The sequence below is a fragment of the Pan paniscus genome, chromosome 11 (assembly GCF_029289425.2).
Source record: "Pan paniscus chromosome 11, NHGRI_mPanPan1-v2.0_pri, whole genome shotgun sequence".
In the NCBI taxonomy this organism is placed as follows: domain Eukaryota; kingdom Metazoa; phylum Chordata; class Mammalia; order Primates; family Hominidae; genus Pan; species Pan paniscus.
This window is the reverse complement of record NC_073260.2, coordinates 40,942,215-40,964,944: the sequence shown is the minus strand read 5'-3', so window position 1 is coordinate 40,964,944 and position 22,730 is coordinate 40,942,215. Positions and strand designations below refer to the sequence as shown.

The window sequence follows — 22,730 nt, the reverse complement described above, 5'->3', positions numbered from 1 at the left end:
GGTTTTAGGTGATGGGAAACAGAAGAGTGACCAAGACAGACAGAAATTTCTGCTTCCTGGAGCTTACATTCTAATGGGAGGAGACAGATGATAAAACATCAGGTAAAATGAATAGAAGGCCAGATATTGTTAGAGGTTGAATTTTGTCTCCCCGAAAAATACATTAAAGTCATAACCCCTAGTACCTCAGAATGTGACCTGATTTGAGAGCAGGGCCATTGCAGATGTAACTAGTTAGGTCAAGGTCATACTAGAATAGGGGAGGCTCTTATCTAACATGACCAGTGTCCTAAAAAGACAATCTAAAGAGAAGAGAGGACATGCCATGTGTGGCAGAGATTGGTGTGATGCAGTGGTGAGCCACAAACTGCCAAGGATTACTGGTGACGCCAGCAGCCAAGAGAAAGGCAAGGAAGAGCCCTAAGCCTTCGAGAGAGTACATTCTGTTGTTATAAACCACCTAGTTTGTGATACTTTGTCGCAGCAGTCCCAGGAAATGAAAATAGATATCAATCAGTGAAATGGAGGAGAAAATTAGCAGAAAGGGACAAGTGGGAGTTGGAGGAACAGGGATTTCAATTTTTAAATAAAGTGTTCAGGGAAAGCCTCTGGGAGAAGGGGATGACTGGACAAAGACTGCAAGAGGTACAAGAAGGAGCTGTGCAGGTGTCTGGGTGAGGGGAGCCTTTGCCAACAGATGAGTACTCTGTCATTAGTGCTGCTCTCCTGGCTTATGTGACACTGGAGTCCTTTCTCAGAAGTACATGCAGAGCAGTGGAGAAAGCTGGGCCATGACATTGCCCAGACCTGGGTTTGAATCCCAACCCACCATTTTTCAGCTGGCTGTCTTGGGGTAGTTGCTAACCTCTTTGAGTCTCGAGTCCACATCTGTGAAACAGGGATACAAAAATTCCCTCCATCTGAGGGCTTTGGGGAGGACGAATTGAGCAAATAAAGGTGAAGGGCTCTGCACAGGGCCTGGCCTGTGGTCAATGCACTGGAAAGGTGGCTATTTCGGCTGTTATTTTCATTATGGTTAATGTCGTTGCTACTTCTGTTGGAGTTGGCTGGTTAATGGGCAGAGAGCCCAGTTCCATCTCCAGTTGCTCTGCTCTGCACACAAAGGTTCTTTAAACATTAAAGTCCATAGATGCTGGGCCTCTGGAGCTCAGGGAGCTATTTCAAGTGCCCACCATGGGGAGATGCCTCTGCATGTGGCAGGAGAATGTCAGCGCAGCTGCAGGCCCTCCCCTCCTCTCCCAACCCTGCCCCAGATGCTTCCTGCAGAGCAGCCACCCCACCCCTGAATCCTCCAGGCCCCACACAGCCTGTGACACTGCAGGGGGGAGACCTGGCTCCAGCCACCTGGGCTGTCAAGCAGGCCCTTCCCTGACTACTGTGTCCTCATCTGCAGAGGCTCCCAAGGCTGAAATGTAACCCTCAGGCTCTGTATCTGCTCTGGAGGAGGTGGTAGACAACTGATATGTTGCTTCCCTTGCTCCCCTTCTCTGGGCTTTGGGCTCCCCATCTGTGAACTGGAGGATTTAGAAGGCAACTGCTCTAAGCTGCTACCTGCTCTGACTGGTGTAATCTGGGACCCACACAAGACAGAAGGGACATATCTGCAGTTGGCATCTGGGGTCTCCATGCTAATGACTTTAAGTGAGGGCCTGAAGGAATGGAGGAGAGGGAAAGAGGAATTTGATAGCTCTGATGACACTGGCATCTGCTTACAAACCTCCAGGAAGTCCCCAGGATAAAATATCAAACTTCTAAGCTTGGCATTCAAGGCTCCTGGGAACTGACTTCTGTTTCAGCCTCCCTTCTACCCAACTCCAGGTACTTCTACCTCTGTGGAATTCCTGCTGATCCTAAGCCATGATGAGCATGGCTACCCTACCCTCTGATCTTCCCTCCTACCGTGCTGGGCTCCTGTAGGAGGGGATCCCTCTCTTCCTCCTCCACCAAATGTTGTCTCTTTTTGGAACCTTGTCTGAGCACTCTCCCCAGGTGGGATGAGTCACTTCCTCCCTTTGTTCCCAGGCCCCTTTGTTCCTGTTTCCCCTGAGAGGTCTCTGTCTTCTTCACCATGCTGGGAGCAACCTGAGGACAAGGTCAAGGCCGATGATGTCTATGAGCCCAAGAGAGGGTCTGGTGCATAAAAGCTGTTTGAGAGAGTATGCAGAATGAATGGACAAATGAAAATTAGAGACTGACTTACAACTGGGGAAACTTCTAGTTGACCCTTTCTGTTCCTAAAGAGAGTATCACCGGATAGGGGTCAGGAGCCTGGGCTTTCAGTTGCAACAAGAAGACTTCTTTGCTGTGGGCTTTCTGCAAGACAGTTCCTCTCTCTGTGACTCTTCAAAACAGACATGACAATCATGTGTGCCCTGCTTGCCCCTGAGGCTGCGCTGAGAGATATAAAACCACCAGGAAAGTGCTCAGTGGCTGTGCAACTGCAGCCAGCACCTCTGGCCAGTGTTGGACAGCAAGGAAGGGAAAGCCAAGGGAAGCCAATTCCTGGGAGCTTCTCCTGTCTGGGATGCCAAGGTGGAAATGAACTTGAGACCCAGACCAAACTTGAGGCTCTTTCATAGTCAGGTAATTTGGGCACCCAGGGCATTGAGATCAGTCTGCCATTCACCCTGTGGCTAGCCACACCTACCTTCAGCTTTTTGACACTGGTACAGGGATCGTTGGAGAAGCTCTCGGTGTCTGAAATCTCAATGTCTTCGCCATACAGAACTCCAGTCAGGTCATTCCGCACCTGTCAGCAAAGAGAAAGCAGAGGGTGGGTGTGCTGGGGACCACAGGAAGGGCCAGTTCAGAGGGGTCACCCTGGGGAAGTCAACTGGGCAAAGCGATTTTCTCTACCGACAATGCAAAGTGAGTGGTTTTATTTTACATTATTAACTAGACCGCCCCACGAAAACGTGAGGATCCCCCAGTCCCACCCTGCAACTGACACATGGATACAAGGAGGCCAGACAGGGAAGGGACTTTCCAAGATTGCCCAGGGAGTTCCTGCAAGAGTCAAGATTAGCACCTTTGCTGGTGTTTCTCCACCACATCACACTGTCTCCAAATCAGGCTATTGAATTGTGTCTTCGTTAATATTTTGCACTATTTATTTGCAACATTATTTCACTTTTATGGTGAGGAAATAGCTAAGATATTCAAAGACAATATAGAGTAAAGGAAAGAGGAAAGAAGTATGGAACCTGCCTATGATGTTAAACGTAACTATGTGTCTACTCACACTCAGAGTGAGGAATATCTATGGATGTGAAAAGCAAAGAGCTACAAACTCCAGTGTTACCAGGACCAGCCAGTGTGTGAACTAGCCTGTGTGGAAGGATATTACAGAATGATAGGGCTGGGCGTGGGCTCACACCTGTAATCCCAGCACTTTGGGAGGCCAAGACGGGGGGCTTGCTTGAGCCCAGGAGTTCAAGACTGCAGTGAGCCGTGATCACGCCACCGTACTCCAGCCTGGGTGACAGAACAAGACCTTGTCTCAACAGAACAAAACAAAACAAAAGACAGTAACAGTTGGTTGCTGAGTTAGAATGTGGGTCAAGGGTTACCAGACCTTCTGATTTTTGGGGGGAGAAATCAGAAATTTAGACTTTTAAAATATAAAATCCCCTAATTTTTAAATGTTGATACTATTTTGAATTAAAAAAAAAAAAAAGAAAGTAAGGATCAAACCAAATAAACTTAAAGTCTGTATCTGGCCTGTGGCCATGGCTGTGCACCCTCTGACATATAGCAATGGAAACTGGATTTTGGGTTTTAGTAGCAAGAACTAGGGTGGGGTTAGGGGATCCAGCTTCCAGGTCCTGCTCTATCACTGACTTGCTTGTGACCTCAATCTCTCGTGTGATTCTTCCCTTCTCTGGGCCTCAGTTTCTTCCACTTTAGGAGATGCTTAAAGCACTTCTTGTTCACACCCATTAGCATGGCTATTACCAAAAAGCAAAACCACAAGTGTTGGTGAAGATGTGGAGAAACTGGAACCCTTGTGTGTTGCTGGTGGAAATGTAAAATGCTGCCACTGCTGTGGAAAACAGTATAGCAGCCCCTCAAAGAAATAAATATAAAATTACCACATGATCCAGCAATTCCACTTCTGGGCACGTATCCAAAAGAATTGGAAGCAGGGACTTGACAGACATTTTACACCCATGTTCATAAGAACATTTGTTCACTGTAGCTAAAAGGTAGAAGCAGCCCAAACGTTCACTGCTCGATGAATGGATAAATGAATTGTGGTGTATACAGACAGTGAAATACTATTCAGCCTTCAAAAGGAATAAAATTCTGACACATGCTACAACATAGATGAGCCTTGAAGACATCATGCTATGTGAAATAAGGCAGACACAAAAGGACAAATATTGTATGACTCTATTCATATGAGATACTCAGGTTAGTCACATTTATAGAGACAGAGAGTAGAATGGTGGTTACCAGCAGCTGAGGGAAGGAGGGGGTGGGGAGTGATTGTTTAATGGGCACAGAGTTTCAGTGTGGAATGAAAAAAAAAGTTCTGCAGATGCAGTAGTGATAGTTGCACAAACATGTGAATATACTTACTGCTACTGAACTGTACCCTTATAAATGGCTAAAATGATAAATATTCTGCTATGTATATTGTACCACAATAAAAAAGAACTTCTTATTTCAACACTTGGTGGATCCTTGTAATGTATACATCAGAGCATTTTGGATAATCTGGCCTTAAATGTCACAGGATGGTCACCACCAAGGAAGGGAGACAAAACAGACTGTGATGGGAGCTGCCATCTTTTATTTCTTTGACAGAAATATGAAGCAAATGGAGCAAATGTGAACATGTAATCATTCTGGCTAGCAAGTCCTTGGGTGTTTATTTTATTCTGAACGCTTGAAATGCCTTGTGATCAATGTTTTGTAAAAAGAAAGATGCTGTCACAGTCAGGGTGAACCTTGTCCATCCTTCGTTTTTACCTCAATTTGATGGAAGATTGGTAACTAGTCAATGGGGGGAAAAAGTTAACTTTTCCATTAGAGTTTATTTCTGCTGTTTCAAATCCTTTTGGATACAGGTGGGCCCCATGATGAGTTTTGAGCAGCACGAGGTGTTGTGGAACAACAGTCATTATTAAACAGGGAAAACATGCACATGTGGCCCTCCTGGGAGGAGCTCAATGCGTGAGCTCCTGGAAACGCACAGTCTAGCCTTGGCTCTCCACTTGCATGGCACCCACATTCCAAGAAACTACCCAAACTCTCAAGTCTCAGTTTTTACACCTATAAGATGGGGGCAATACAGCAAGTAGCTCATGGGGTTGACTCAAGGCTCAGCAAAAACACTGAATATGTGGAATGGCTTTGTAAACTCTAAAGTTCTACACACCACTTAGAAGTTGGAGTGATCATTCCCAGGCAAATGGCAAGGCATCAAGGCTGCAGTAGCTTGGGTATCCACATGTGTGTATTAATGTGTGTATGAAAGCTATATATAAACATGGAAGAATAAAATGTTTTATAGGTGGTCAGAACTCAAAACGAATAGACAAAACACACCCTAGAGGTCATCTCATCCCTCCCCTCATTTCACAGATGAGGAAACTGAAGTGTGATTCCCAGTCCTGGCTGGCTCTTCTGGATTCTGCCAGATGTGGACAGTTTCGGAGGCCCGATGAACCAGAACAGGCCAGAACAGATGGTCAGTGAGGTCAGCCACTCACCGCCCATAATCTCAGCACCAAGGAGTCTATGCTCACCTCAAGTATTTATCCTAATGGACTTTCTGGGGAAAGCAAATGGAGGCAGTCAGTAATATTATAAATGGCATTTTAAAGTGACAAAAGCATGGAAAAGAAATAATGTAATAGATCTTCCTCACAAGGGAAAAAAACTTACATGCTCCTTAAGTGGGTAGAAAGACCCTTTAGTGCACTGATGGAAGATTTACTAAGAAAATTTATAAATGCCTAGGTTTCCTTCTGGAACTGCAGTTATCTCTTGTTTAAAACAGAGCCAGGCCAGGTGCAGTGGCTCACGCCTGTAATCCCAGCACTTTGGGAGGCCAAGGCGGGTGGATCACCTGAGGTCAGGAGTTCAAAACCAGCCTGGCCAACATGGTGAAACCCCGTCTCTACTAAAAGTATAAAAATTAGCCAGGCATTAGTGGCACGTGCCTGTAATCCCAGCTACTTGGGAGGCTGAGGCAGGAGAATCACTTGAACCCCGGAGGCAGAGGTTGCAGTGAGCCAAGATCGCACCACTGCATTCCAGCCTGGGCAACAGAGCAAGACTCTGTCTCAAACAACAACAGCAACAACAAACAAACGAAAACAAAAAAAACTGGAGCCAATATCTTGCCATTAACTACATTTCTGCAAAATGATTTCCTTTTTTCTATTAATCTCCTTTATAAAAATAGAAGTACATTCTTCTGGGAAAGGAATAACTCTTAATTCCCAATAAAATACACTCACACACACAACACACTCACATACACACAAAGAATGGCAGGGGGTGCCCTGGGGGCCTAATCTGCATAATGGGCCAAGTGAGGCAGCCACCAGGAGTCTGATTTGCTGAAAGCTCTGGGCATCCTGGGAGGGATGGGGAGAGATGGGTAATGATGGGCAGGGGAGGTTAGAAGGCTGCCCCTCACCTGGAAGGGAGCCCCAGGAGGGCAGGAGACACAGATTGACAGGGAGTGAGGAGCGCTGTGAGCAGGCACCAAGGGCTGCTTGAAAGGAGGTAAGGAAGGACTGGGCTCCCTAAAGGCCAGGGCCTCTGGGGCTACCCAAAGGGGAAAACTCTCCCTGTTGCTGGAGCAGCAGATCCAGGACCTGGCCAAGGAGCAAATCCACAAGGAGCCGAAGACATTTGGCATGGAGAGAACGGATGGGTCAGAGCCCCTGGAATAAATAATCCGCGATAAGAGGCTTGGAGGCAATAGTTGTTGACTTGACACCTCCTCCCCACCCCCGCTACAAGAACTGGTGTGGCCCATCCATGTGAGTTCGTGCCAGAAAGCATGTCCCTGAAGCAGTGGTTCTCAAACAGTGGCCCCTGCACCAGTAACACCAGCACCATCTGAGAACTTGCTGGAAATGCAAACTCTCCAGCTCTACCCAGAACTACTGAATCAGACACTCCAGGGTGGGGTCCAGCACCCTGTGTTTTAACAAGCTCTCCAGGTAATTCTGATACATCTTTAGAGAACCACATTCTAAACAAAGCAGGATAAGTTTTAAGTAAATGATTGGTAATTGTGAGAAAAAAAATTTTAATGGCTTGGATATTTTCCCCTCGGTTAGGAGACCAGAATGTATTAACTGAGCAAGGCAATTAACAAAGGGTGATTAAGACTAGGAACCACTGCCCCCCCTTCCCCGCCCCCTGCTTTTTTTTTTTAATTAATTAATATTTTTTTGAGACAAAGTCTCACTCTTTTGCCCAGGCTGGAATGCAGCAGCATGATCTGGGCTCACTGCAATCTCCGCCTCTCAGGTTCAAGCGATTCTCCTGCCTCAGCCTCCCAAACAGCCGAGATTACAGGTGCCCGCCACCAAACCCAGCTACTTTTTGTATTTTTAGTAGAGACGGGGTTTCGCCATGTTGGCCAGGCTGGTTTCAAACTCCTGACCTCAAGTGATCCACCCGCTTTGGCCTCCCAAAGTGCTGCAATTATAGGCGTGAGCCACTGCACCTGGCCAGGAACTATTTTTAAAACGTATCACATCCAGAATGAAGGAAGGGAAAATCCCTCTCTGTCGTCCATCTCAGACCACACATAGAGCACTGGGCTCCGTTCTGCTTGCCTTTATCAGGGTAGCAACAAAGTGGTTCACACTCAGAGGACAGTTTTAAGTAAATGATTGATAATCTAGGACAGGGACCAAGAACCCTTTAGGGAGACCACAGGCACGGGCTGATGGAGAGCGTAAAGGTCACAAAGGGTGAGACCAATGACTCCTCAGGCTCCCATGCAGCTTTGGGAATCAAACAGCCAAATGCAAGAATGTTAATATTTCAACTCAGACTTCAAGTTCTAGGAAGTCCCACATTTTTCATAAAGCTAAGAGCCAGGAGAAATCCATGGCTTTGAGGGAAAGCCAGCAGTGGGGACAGCCTCACTCATGCTGAGCAGGAGAAAATGCCGCCAGGTCAGATCAGCCGTCTGAAGAGCAGAGACGAGCGCGTCTGCCCACAACCTCCCTCCCAGCTGGTTCACGGTGCTGTGGTGAAGAGAGTGACAGGGACTTGTCACTCCAATAAAGCCATCACAATGGCTTCGTTCCTGCAACTGACTGAGCACACAACCTCCGTCCACACACTAGACATGGGAGTGCAGTCTTTATCCATGCCTGCAAGACATAGGGGGAGAAGGGGAGGGGTTGGAGGAGGAAAAGGAGATCAGAGAAAAAGGTGGAAAGCAAATGGAATTGGGAAGGGAGTGCAGGTAAACGGATGACTTGGAAGAATCTTCTCACTCAGCATTTAATTGAGTCCATGTGACCTGTTTAAGCCTAATGTGGGTCTGCACTGTCCCATCAGGGAGGCTGGTCCCCACTTCTGAGAAGGCCACAGTGCCACTCCATTGCAAGGCCTCCTCCCTGCTCTGAAGCCTGCACCTCTGCATTAAACACAGAACAGCTGCCAGAGGACGCCGGGTACTGCCCTCTCTCTAGAATCACCCAGCCTTGGGTTTATCAAATCACTGCATGACCCGCCGCCTCAGTGTGTGGGCCAGCCTGTTCTCTCCACCCACACTGTCTCTGCTTTAGGGCCCCAAGACTGTATCTGCATGCCCCGCCAGGCTCCTAACCCCTGCAACTCCCTGCTACCCACAGGTAGGGCCAGTGAACCCCTGGCTCCTATGAATCCCCCCGCTTGGCACTGGATACTCCTGCCCTCCATGGATGCAAGGTGAGGGGCCTGAGGTCAGGAGCCCTGGGGTGCAGCCCCCAGTCAGCCTGGAAAGGGACCTTCTCTGACCTCAGGCTCTCAATCTGAGCTCTTGCTTCATTCCTGGGACTGAAATTCTATCTCATGCCCAGTCACTGCCTGGCTTCTGGACTTGAGTACCTTTCCAAGCAGCCACTCACCACTTTGGATTTTCCAGAATGGGCTCTGTTTGTCCCTACCAGTCCCACTCCCTCATTCACTCACTTATTCACCCACTCATTCATTTCTGATATTGACATCTCTTCTGTTTCAGGAACCGTCTGAGGTAGGACTGGGCCTCTAACGACCAAAACTGTTCACTGTCCTGGATCTCTGTCTAGTGAGGGCAAGAGGCATTCATCAGCTGACTGTCCCAGGGAATGTGTAAATGTTCACTGAGACAAGGACGCTCAAGTTCAGGGGCAGGCTCCTGGGAGAGGCTGTAGCAGAGAAGTCAGCCCCAGGCCAGGAGGTGGGGCAGGGGGAAGGATTCCAGGCCGAGGAGCAGCATGTGTAGTTCCTGTGACGGGAGGGAGCTGGTGGAGAAACTAAAAGAATGTCCTAGCGGGCTTAATGCAGAGCCTAAAGCAGGGCTTGGGGGAGGCTGTCGGAATGAACTGAGAAAGAGGTGGGTGAGGGCAGCCCGGACAGGCCTTCCAGTTCACGTGAAGGATCAGGTCTCAGCCCTAAGCACAGTGGTAACCCATGATGAAGTTTTAAGTGATGGAGTGACATTATTAGAACTATGATTTGAGACAGTTGCTCAGGCTTCTGTGGGACCACTGAGGGGCAGGGACATGAGGGGAAGAGGAAGGGCAGGGAGGGGCTCCAGCAATGGTCCGGGCGAGGGATTCTGGAGGCTAGATGATATGATACGGGAGGTGGCAAGAAGTGATCGGCTTGGGGGTACATTCAGGACAACTAATAATCTGTATTAGTCATCTACTGCTGTGCAACAAATTATCCCAAAACGTAGCAGCTTAACCAATACACATCCACTGTCCCCCACAGTTTCCATGGTGAGGAATGGGGAGCAACTTAACTGGGGGTTTCTGGCTCAGGGTCTTTCAGGAGGTTGTGGTTAGGATGCTGGCTGGGGCTGCTGTCACCTAAAGACTTTGGGACTACATGTTGGAATCACCTGGGGAGTTTTAGAAACTGCTGATGCCCTAACTGCCTCCTAAACCAATCAGAACCTCTGGGATAGGACCCAGGCATCTGTATTTTTAGAGCTTTCCAGGAGTTTCCAATGTGTAGCTAAAGTGGCTACTGATTGGGGTAAAAGCAACAGAATCATCAAGCTTACAGCTGGGTTGCCAGCCTGTCTGAAAACCCCCGAGCCCCCTGTCCCCATCTCCTCCAGACCCAGGGCACCAGGATTGCTCCCCCGCTCTCTCCTGCCCCCTCTAGTAGGTACATCTCATCTTTAATCCTCAGGCCCTTCTACTCCTGGCCCTTAGCACCCCGAGCAGAACCTGACTATGGCAGAGGAGAAAATGGAGAGAAGGAAAGGAGGCAGGAGGACATGAGAGAGAAAGCAAGAAAGGGAGAAGAGAGAAGCAGAATATTGTTATAGCAACTTGCTACTGCATTCAGACCACGTGTCCCACACAGAGAAGGCTCCCATGGGCAAGTGAAATTCACAGCCAGTGGCTGGAGGCTGCAGAGAGCTCCAGAGATCTCAAGGCACTCGGCTTCTATGGCCAGTAGTTCCCCAGACAACTTCCCGAATGAGGCTACTGCACCAGCAGAGGAACCATCCAGAAAGGCACAGATCCAGGTAAAGATGGGGAGAACCAGGGCTGCGCCACATGCACTTTACAACTCTTTGAAAATTCTAATTAGGTTACGAAATGAACTTGAGAGCAAAGCGAATTCTCAGCTCTCCTATGGAAGCTGAGGTAACCTACTTTGTCATTCAAATGCACTCGCTATATATAGCCATGAATTGTGCCAAAATGTCACTCCTCTTACCTGACTAAAGTGTATAATTATAGATTTACTTCTATTCATTCATGAAATGTGTCTTCACTTGATTAAACAGTTCATTCAAGGAAAATCCATTAAAATATGGAACATGTTAAAATGTGGCTCCTTAGAGGCAGAGGGCACCGCTGTAGCTAAGATGCTAATTAGGATAAACAGGCATTTGAAACACTCAAATCTTTGAATAATTCAGGCCACTTTTACTGGGGCTGGAGCTCCCCAGGAACTGCCATTAATTTAAGCTAATTAAAAAATTAGCCTGGAGAGGCGTAGACCAAAGCCGACTTCAAACACAGGAGGGCTGTCATGTAGAGGGGGGGCACCTGGTTCTGCGCACCCCCGTGGTGCTGGAGCACCAACAGGTAAGATGGTTCAGGAAATTAGATTTTGGCCCAATGCCAAAAAACCCCATAGCTTTCTAATGATGGAGAAGGTGGCTTTGATAGATAGTGAGGTCTTTCAAAGATTTGGGGCATATGCTTAAAAACTTATCCATGTGGTGTATTTCTGCCTGTCCAGCCTGATGTGCATTCATTAAGAGAGCATTCCTTTTGAAAAAATGGAGCCACCTACTTTTTAGATTTCTACAAATAAGTTCGCTCTTAATCATCTGTAACCAGATTTGAACGTAAGTGAAAAAAATGTAAAGGGCAAGTATGTAACTGAATATGTATTAGATCTGCTGCACAAGGGGAATAGCTGTACTTGGGGAATGCCTGTGGGTATGTATCCAGGTGTGTGTGTGTGTGTGTGTGTGCATGTGCGCATGTGCGTGTGTGACCCATGCATGTTCACAGTGCAGAGCCAGTGGCTTGAAATGTGACCTCCAAAAAAGACAGATCTAAGTTCTAACCCTGACAACTTGTGAATGTGACCTCATTTGGAAAAAGGGTCTTTGCAGACATAATTAACTGAAGGATCTTGGGATGAGATCATCCTGGATAAATCCAATGTTAAGGATTCTTATAAGAGAAAGGCAAAGGGAGACTTGCGGCACAGAGACATGAGGGGGAAGTCCACGTGAAGACAGAGGCAGAGGGTGGAGTGATGCATCTGCCGGCAAGGAGCACCTGGAGCCACCAGAAGCTGGGAGATGCAGGCAAGGATTCTCTCCTAGAGACTCCAAGGCAAGCCTGCTGACACCTTCATTTAGGACCTCTGGCCTCCAGAACTATGAGACAATACATTTCTGTTGTTTTAAGCCACCTAGTTTGTGGTGATTTGTTTCGGCAGCCACAGGAAACTAATACACCTGGGGCAGGTTCCCATGGAGAAGCCTGGGCTTCCTATCCAATCTAGATGCTCACATCACATGTCAAGGCCTCTGGAATGGAACCCCAGTTTCCCTCTATTTGATGGCACCATTTGTCTGTCCCAAAGATATATGGTATTTCTTACACTTCCAGAATTACCAAAAGCAGGGAAACAAGTGGAGGACCATACGCTGTGCATCGTGGAAATGTGGGTGCCTGGGACAGGGGCGCTGGCCTCATGGAGCTTCAGTGGAGGGCTCAGGAGTCTGCATCACTGACTTTGAGTTGACTCGCAAAGAGATGACCATGAGTATGGGGGCTGTAACATTTTCTTCCCCATGGACGTGTCAGCTCCAGGAGGGAAGCACTTGGTTTGTTTTGATCTCAGGATCCTGTGTAGTGCCTGGCATATAGTAGGTGCTCAGAATTGTGGTGAATGAGAGCATGGATGAGTGCATGCTGAGGCTGCACCATGGCCACCCACTCTTAGATGGAGGAGGTTAATATTCTGAGCCCACTAGACCCATCTTGAGCTGGTCTCGCAGGGATGAGGCAACTTCGCAAGGGCTGGGCTGCATGCTGAGGCTGAAGACCCAGTCTGCAGACACAGGGGTGAGTCCCAGGGGCAGCGCTAGCTGGAACTCTATCAGGGCCCCAATGAAGGAAGAAATCTGGGGAGAGCTGTGGTGCTCTGGGGGCACCCCTGTGGGGACATATGGGGCCTGAGGGCAGCTGGAGTTCCCTGGGGACAGTTCCCTGCCTCCCTCACAATGGCAGAGAGTGTCAGGCACCTGTGACCTGAGACCTGCCCAGCTACACACATCAAGCCCTCATGGCAGCTCCTACCTGCTGGGAGTCCAGCTGGCCTACATGGCAATTGGGAGCAGAGATCCCACCTGGTAGAGCTACAGGCCCCCACACCCAACCCACAATGCCAGCTGTCAGCACTATCACTGCACTATGAAAGTCCTCCAGAGGGAGGGCAGGGAGGCTGCAGGCTGCTCCTCTCCCCAGCCCACCACTGCTCCTCGGAGGCCTGTCTCCCAGAACCACATACCGTAGGGGAGAGACGCACCCTCGGCCCAATTTCAAGAAGGTAACTGGGGCTGCTCTGGCTTTCAAATCAAATCAATTCCCTCTTTCGATCAGCCAGGCTGATGGAAAACTGATTTCTCAGTTTTAGAAATTCCAAAGAATCATCAGTGATGGATAGAGTTGTGCCCTTCCCCCAATGATGTCCATGTCCAAATCCCTAAAATATGTTACCTTATGTGGCAAAGGGGACTTTGCAGACAGGATGAAGTTAAGGATGTCAAGATGGAGCAACCATCTGGGATTATCCTGGTGGCCCAACATGATCCCAAGGGTCTTTATAAGGGAAGGAGGGAGGTAGAAAAGTCAGAGTCAGGGAAGAAATTTGTTCAAAGATGCTCTGCTGCTGGCTTTGAAAGTGGAGGAAGAGGCCAGGAACCAAGGCTCACGGGCAGCATCTAGAAGGTGGGAAAGGCAAGGAAACATTCTCCCCTAAAGCCTCCAGAAGGAACCAGTCAAAATCAAGAACACCTTGATATTGACCCAATGATTTTGAACTTCTGATCTTCAGAACTATAAGATTATAATTTGTGCTGTTTAAAGCCACTAAATTTATGATGATTTGTTGCAGCAGAACAGGAAACTGATACAATAAGCTTTCACCCTGAGATCCCATACATCTTGAAATGCCAACATGCTGTTTGAAGCCTTCCCTTGTTCCCAGGCTAGCAGTGACTTATCCTCTGAACTCCACAGTCCTGGGCTCAAGATCCCTCTTCTCGGCTAAACAGAATGAATGTCCTGAGATCTCACACACCTTCCATCTGGGACACCTCTTGCCCCTCCAGATGCCTAGCACAGGGGCTGCCTGAGGAAGCAGGACCAGGTCCAAGCACCTTTCTTGGATAATGCACAAAAATTTCCTGTTGGGCATCCCCAACCATCAGTCTTCCCTTTGGCCCTCATTTTCCAAGGACCTCACCCACTCTAGGAACAGTCGGTGAAGTCAGGCTACGCTGAGCTGTTGGGGAATGAAATTAGCCATCAGACCTTATTGCTTTCCTTGTGAGAAACTGCCCATTGCTTTAATTGTTCCAGACTCGAGGGACCAAACCAATGTTTACAAAAACGTTGGGTATTAATAAAACAGGGAGGCTATATAGTTAAGGTGATGAATAGAAACTTCTATAGGAAATCAGCAATATGCAAAGTGAGCCTCTGACACCAAACTAGAAGACGGATATTAAGAAATCACACCTGAGAGCACCAAAGCAAGCCGACTTCAAAACCATTCCCTGGGGAGGAGGAGCCAAGATGGCCGAATAGGAACAGCTCCGGTCTACAGCTCCCAGAGTGAGCAATGCAGAAGATGGGTGATTTCTGCATTTCCAACTGAAGTACCAGGTTCATCTCACTGGGGAGTGCCAGACAGTAAGTGCAGGACAGTGGGTGCAGCGCACTGTGCGCGAGCCGAAGCAGGGCGAGGCATCGCCTCACCAGGGAAGCGCAAGGGGTCAGGGAATTTCCTTTCCTAGTCAAAGAGAGGGGTAACAGACGGCACCTGGGAAATCGGGTCACTCCCACCCTAATACTGCACTTTTCCAATGGGCTTAAAAAACGGCACACCAGGAGATTATATCCCGCGCCTGGCTCGGAGGGTCCTACGCCCATGAAGTCTCGCTCATTGCTAGCACAGCAGTCCGAGATCAAACTGCAAGGCAGCAGCGAGGCTGGGGGAGGGGCGCCTGCCACTGCTGAGTTAGTTATTTGATTAGGTAAACAAAGCGGCATGGAAGCTCGAACTGGGTGGAGCCCACCACAGCTCAAGGAGGCCTGCCTGCCTCTGTAGGCTCCACCTCTGGGGGCAGGGCACAGACAAACAAAAAGACAGCAGTAACCTCTGCAGACTTAAATGTCCCTGTCTGACAGCTTTGAAGAGAGTAGTGGTTCTCCCAGCATGCAGCTGGAGATCTGACAATGGGCAGACTGCCTCCTCAAGTGGGCCTCTGACCCCCGAGTAGCCTAACTGGCAGGCACACCCCAGTAGGGGCAGACTGACACCTCACATGACCGGGTACTCCTCTGAGACAAAACTTCCAGAGGAACAATCAGGCAGCAGCATTTGCGGTTCTCCAATATCCACTGTTCTGCAGCCACCACTGCTGAAACCCAGGCAAACAGGATCTGGAGTGGACCTCTAGCAAACTCCAACAGACCTGCAGCTGAGGGTCCTGTCCGTTAGAAGGAAAACTAACAAACAGAAAGGAAAGCCACACCAAAAACCCCATCTGTACGTCACCATCATCAAAGACCAAAGGTAGATAAAACCACAAAGATGAGAAAAAAACAGAGCAGAAAAACTGGAAACTCTAAAAATCAGAGCACCTCTCCTCCTCCAAAGGAATAGAGCTCCTCACCAGCAACAGAACAAAGCTGGATGGAGAATGACTTTGACGAATTGAGAGAAGAAGACTTCAGATGATCAAACTACTCCGAGCTACAGGAGGAAATTCGAACCAATGGCAAAGAAGTTAAAAGCTTTGAAAAAAAATTAGACGAATGGATAACTAGAATAACCAATGCAGAGAAGTCCTTAAAGGACCTGATGGAGCTGAAAACCAAGGCACGAGAGCTACGTGACGAATGCACAAACCTCAGTAGCCGATGCGATCAACTGGAAGAAAGGGTATCAGGGATGGAAGATGAAATGAATGAAATGAAGCGAGAAGAGAAGTTTAGAGAAAAAGAATAAAAAGAAATGAACAAAGTCTCCAAGAAATATGGGACTATGTGAAAAGACCAGATCTATGTCTGATTGGTGTACCTGAAAGTGACGGGGAGAATGGAACCAAGTTGGAAAACACTCTGCAGGATATTATCCAGGAGAACTTCCCCAATCTAGCAAGGCAGGCCAACATTCAAATTCAGGAAATACAGAGAATGCCACAAAGATAATCCTCGAGAAGAGCAACTCCAAGACACATAATTGTCAGATTCACCAAAGTTGAAATGAAGGAAGAAATGTTAAGGGCAGCCAGAGAGAAAGGTCGGGTTACCCACAAAGGGAAGCCCATCAGACTAACAGCTGATCTCTCAGCAGAAACTCTATAAGCCAGAAGAGAGTGGGGACCAATATTCAACATTCTTAAAGAAAAGAATTTTCAACCCAGAATTTCATATCCAGCCAAACTAAGCTTCATAAGTGAAGAAGAAATAAAATCCTTTCCAGACAAGCAAATGCTGAGAGATTTTGTCACCACCAGGCCTGCCCTACAAGAGCTCCTGAAGGAAGCACTAAACATGGAAAGGAACAAATGGTACCAGCCACTGCAAAAACATGCCAAATTGTAAAGACCATCAAGGCTAGGAAGAAACTGCATCAACTAACGAGCAAAATAACCAACTAACATCATAATGACAGGATCAAATTCACACATAACAATATTAACTTTAAATGTAAATGGGCTAAATGCTCCAATTAAAAGACACAGACTGGCAAATTGGATAAAGAGTCAAGACCCATCAGTGTGCTGTATTCAGGAAACCCATCTCATGTGCAGAGACACACATAGGCTCAAAATAAAGGGATGGAGGAAGATCTACCAAGCAAACGGAAAACAAAAAAAGGCAGGGGTTGCAATCCTAGTCTCTGATAAAACAGACTTTAAACCAACAAAGATCAAAAGAGACAAAGAAGGCCATTACATAATGGTAAAGGGATCAATTCAACAAGAAAAGCTAACTATCCTAAATATATAAGCACCCAATACAGGAGCACCCAGATTCATAAAGCAAGTCCTTAGTGACCTACAAAGAGAGTTAGACTCCCACACAATAATAATGGGAGACTTTAACACCCCACTGTCAACATTAGACAGATCAACGAGACAGAAAGTTAACAAGGATACCCAGGAATTGAACGCACCTCTGCACCAAGCAGACCTAATAGACATCTACAGAACTCTCCACCCCAAATCAACAGAATATACATTCTTTTCAGCACCACACCACACCTATTCCAAAATTGACCACATAGTTGGAAGTAAAGCACTCCTCAGCAAATGTAAAAGAACAGAAGTTATAACAAACTGCCTCTCAGACCACAGTGCAATCAAACTAGAACTCAGGATTAAGAAACTCACTCAAAACCGCTCAACTACATGGAAACTGAACAACTTGTTCCTGAATGACTACTGGGTACATAATGAAACGAACGCAGAAATAAAGATGTTCTTTGAAACCAACGAGAACAAAGACACAACATACCAGAATCTCTGGGACACATTCAAAGCAGTGTGTAGAGGGAAATTTATAGCACTAAATGCCCACAAGAGAAAGCAGGAAACATCTAAAATTGACACCCTAACATCACAATTAAAAGAACTAGAAAAGCAAGAGCAAACACATTCAAAAGCTAGCAGAAGGCAAGAAATAACTAAGATCAGAGCAGAACTGAAGGAAATAGAGACACAAAAAACCCTTCAAAAAATTAATGAATCCAGGAGCTGGTTTTTTGAAAAGATCAACAAAATTGATAGACCACCAGCAAGACTAATAAAGAAGAAAAGAGAGAAGAATCAAATAGACACAATAAAAAATGATAAAGGGGATATCACCACCGATCCCATAGAAATAAAAACTACCATCAGAGAATACTATAAACACCTCTATGCAAATAAACTAGAAAATCTAGAAGAAATGGATAAATACCTCGACACATACATCCTCCCAAGACTAAATCAGGAAGAAGTTGAATCTCTGAATAGACCAATAACAGGCTCTGAAAATGAGGCAATAATCAATAGATTACCAACCAAAAAAATTCCAGGACCAGATGGATTCACAGCCGAATTCTACCAGAGGTACAAGGAGGAACTGGTACCATTCCTTCTAAAACTATTCCAATCAATAGAAAAAGAGGGAATCCTCCCTAACTCATTTTATGAGGCCAGCATCATCCTGATACCAAAGCCTGGCAGAGACACAACCAAAAAAGAGAATTTTAGACCAATATCCTTCATGAACATCGATGCAAAAATCCTCAATAAAATACTGGCAAACCAAATCCAGCAGCACATCAAAAAGCTTATCCACCATGATCAAGTGGGCTTCATCCCTGGGATGCAAGGCTGGTTCAACATACGAAAATCAATAAATGTAATCCAGCATATAAACAGAACCAAAGACAAAAACCACATGATTATCTCAATAGATGCAGAAAAGGTCTTTGACAAAATTCAACAACTCTTCATGCTAAAAACTCTCAATAAATTAGGTATTGATGGGACATATCTCAAAATAATAAGAGCTATCTATGACAAACCCACAGCCAATATCATATTGAATGGGCAAAAACTGGAAGCATTCCCTTTGAAAACGGGCACAAGACAGGGATGCCCTCTCTCACCACTCCTATTCAACATAGTGTTGGAAGTTCTGGCCAGGGCAATTAGGCAGGAGAAGGAAATAAAGGGTATTCAATTAGGAAAAGAAGAAGTCAAATTGTCCCTGTTTGCAGATGACATGATTGTATATCTAGAAAACCCCATAGTCTCAGCCCAAAATCTCAAGCTGATCAGCAACTTCAGCAAAGTCTCAGGATACAAAATCAATGTATAAAAATCACAAGCATTCTTATACACCAATAACAGACAAACAGAGAGCCAAATCATGAGTGAATTCCCATTCACAATTGCTTCAAAGAGAATAAAATACTAGGAATCCAACTTACAAGGGATGTGAAGGACCTCTTCAAGGAGAACTACAAACCACTGCTCAATGAAATAAAACAGGATACAAACAAATGGAAGAACATTCCATGCTCATGGGTAGGAAGAATCAATATCGTGCAAATGGCCACACTGCCCAAGGTAATTTATAGATTCAATGCCATCCCCATCAAGCTACCAATGACTTTCTTCACAGAATTGGAGAAAAATACTTTAAAGTTCATATGGAACCAAAAAAGAGCCCGCATCACCAAGTCGATCCTAAGCCAAAAGAACAAAGCTGGAGGCATCACGCTACCAGACTTCAAACTATACTACAAGGCTACAGTAACCAAAACAGCATGGTACTGGTACCAAAACAGAGATATAGACCAATGGAACAGAACAGAGCCCTCAGAAATAATGCCACACATCTACAACTATCTGATCTTTGACAAACCTGACAAAAACAAGCAATGGGGAAAGGATTCCCTATTTAATAAATGGTGCTGGGAAAACTGGCTAGCCACATGTAGAAAGCTGAAACTGGATCCCTTCCTTACACCTTATACAAAAATTAATTCTAGATGGATTGAAGACTTAAATGTTAGACCTAAAACCATAAAAACCCTAGAAGAAAACCTAGGCAATAAGATTCAGGACATAGGCATGGGCAAGGACTTCATGTCTAAAACACCAAAAGCAATGGCAACAAAAGCCAAAATTGACAAATGGGATCTAATTAAACTAAAAAGCTTCTGCACACCAAAAGAAACTACCATCAGAGTGAACAGGCAACCTACAGAATGGGAGAAAATTTTTGCAACCTACTCATCTGACAAAGGGCTAATATCCAGAATCTACAATGAACTCAAACAAATTTACAAGAAAAAAACAAACAACCCCATCAAAAAGTGGGCAAAGGATATGAACAGACACTTCTCAAAAGAAGACATTTATGCAGCCAAAAAACACATGAAAAAATGCTCATCATCACTGGCCATCAGAGAAATGCAAATCAAAACCACAGTGAGATACCATCTCACACCAGTTAGAATGGCAATCATTAAAAAGTCAGGAAACAACAGGTGCTGGAGAGGATGTGGAGAAATAGGAACACTTTTACAATGTTGGTGGGACTGTAAACTAGTTCAACCAATGTGGAAGTCAGTGTGGCGATTCCTCAGGGATCTAGAAGTAGAAATACCATTTGACCCAGCCATCCCATTACTGGGTATATACCCGAAGGACTATAAATCATGCTGCTATAAAGACACATGCACACGTGTGTTTATTGCGGCACTATTCCCAATAGCAAAGACTTGGAACCAACCCAAAGGTCCATCAGTGATAGACTGGATTAAGAAAATGTGGCACATATACACCATGGAATACTATGCAGCCATAAAAAATGATGAGTTCATGTCCTTTGTAGGGACATGGATGAAATTGGAAATCATCATTCTCAGTAAACTATCACAGGAACAAAAAACCAAACACCGCATATTCTCACTCATAGGTGGGAATTGAACAATGAGATCACATGGACACAGGAAGGGGAATATCACACTCTGGGGACTGTTGTGGGGTAGAGGGAGGGGAGAGGGATAGCACTGGGAGATATACCTAATGCTAGATGACGAGTTAGTGGGTGCAGCGCACCAGCATGGCACATGTATACGTATGTAACTAACCTGCACAATGTGCACATGTACCCTAAAACTTAAAGTATAATAATAATAATAATAATAATAATAAAAATAAAAGAAAATGTGGCACATATACACCATGGAATACTATGTGGCCATAAAAAATGATGAGTTCATGTCCTTTGTAGGGACATGGATGAATCTGGAAACCACCATTCTTAGCAAACTATCGCAAGGACAAAAAACCAAACAGCATGTTCTCAGTCATAGGTGGGAATTGGACAATGAGAACACATGGACACAGGAAGGGGAACATCACACACCGGGGACTGTTGTAGGGTGGGGGGAGGGGGGAGGGATAGCATTAGGAGATATACCTAATGTAAATGACGAGTTAATGGGTGCAGCACACCAACATGGCACATGTATATATATGTAACAAACCTGCACGTCATGCACATGTACCCTAAAACTTAAAGTGTAATAATAATAATAATAATAAAAACCATTCCCTGGCTCTCTGAGCCCCATCCCTGCTCTTGTCTCTTGAAGAATGGTGGAGGGGATGGCAGGCGGCCACATGGGGAAGTCTAGGCCTGTGAGATATCACTTTGTGCATCCCTGAAGAACTGCCACCAAACCCAGGGGGCTGGCGTGGCACCTGGGCCTCAGGGAAAGGGCCAGTACCAGTGGGAGAGGCCACCAGGAAGTAGATTTCAGCTCCCTCAGAGACAGAACTTTCTAACAAGAGAATGAGCCAAGGAAGGATGGACCCTTCCCCAGGTGGGACTGAGCTCCCCGCCATGACAGGTGTGCAAGCAGAGGTGGGTTGCACAGGCTGTAGAAGGGATTCAGGCATCAGATGGAGGGGCAGACGAGACTGCTGCATCTCCAAAGAACGTCTCAAATTCTCAAACCTGAGAAGTTGCAAGAGAGGCCTCAGCCAAACTTGCCCATGGGGAGCTGCTTAGGTGGTACATGTTCTCACCCCTGCAGAAATAGGACAGCTTCAGGCCGCTCCATAAGCTGGATGAGCAGTGGGATCAAATTGTCCACCTTTGCACTTCAAGGTGGAGTTTAAAGGACTCCTTTCTGAGACCCTGGGAAATCACTGCACTTTTTATGAGCAGCTTTCTTTCCAGTTCTGGATTCCAAAGTGGGTGATTTGTCCTCAACTCATGTTCTGCTCTAACATCCTAAGCCCCTAGCATTTGCAAATCCCCCTTCTTGGCTTCCACTGGCTCCCTTCTTTTAGGGCTTCAGATTTGGGGTGTGGAATGAGGTGAGGAACTGAAGGGCTGGGACTCCCTTGGCACAGACAGCAAAAGGCATAGGTGCAAACTGCTCCCAGAGCCCACCTCTCCTCCTTCCCTTCCCTCCACTCCCCCTCTCCCACCCCCATCCCTCACTCCAAGCCCTCAGGGAGGAAGGGGGCCACAGGCGACACACCAGGATTGACTCTGGAGTGAATTTCATCCTCAACAATCTTACAAAGCAGATCCCATTCTTGTTTCCATTTCACAAATGAGGGACTTGAAAGATTAAGTCACTTGCCCAAAGCCTTACAAGTAGTAAGTCAGAGGGTCAAGACTGAAACTCATGTCTCTCTGACTTCCAAACATCCAGGAGGGGAGAATAGATGAAGAAGAGGGGAAGAGCTTGGGTGGTGGCACTGGCCTGGCCCCTAGGTGGTTCCTGCAGGGAGAGGACCCAGTGAGTGGCTTTCCTCCTTGAGCATCCCTCTCTAGACTGGCAGGCCCTGGGGAGTTGAGACTGTGTTGGGGCCTCTCTGTGTATCCATGCTGGATATAAAGCCTGGCAAAAAGCAAGCGATCAGGACACATGGGAAAGAGAAGCATGGTAGAACTGGACATATCCAGGAAGCAAGGGCATCACAATCAGAGAATGGTAACAAAAGAAGGAGACAAGAACACTGAGGATGCACTCCACCTTCACCTCCTGGCCCCAAGGTCTGCAAAGGGAGCCCTCTGTCCAGCAGGCAGAGTGAGTGCTGACACTCTCAGGCCCACTCCTCATGTCTGAGAGAGGCTGAGCTCAGACCATCAGAACCGGGCTGCCACATACCAACTCACCAGCCCTCATTGGACAGCTGGGGAAACTGAGGTCCCAAGAGATCCGGATAGAGA

General features: G+C 46.6%; 1 protein-coding gene across 1 annotated transcript in view; it reads right to left on the bottom strand.

Annotated features, from left to right (window-relative positions):
• Positions 1-22,730, bottom strand: part of GABBR2 (gamma-aminobutyric acid type B receptor subunit 2) — a 422,753-nt gene that overhangs the window by 205,559 nt on the left and 194,464 nt on the right. The window contains exon 4 of the mRNA XM_003820625.6: positions 2,669-2,770. Within this exon, the coding sequence (XP_003820673.4) occupies positions 2,669-2,770 (102 nt within the window). The remainder of the gene's footprint in view (positions 1-2,668; positions 2,771-22,730) is intronic.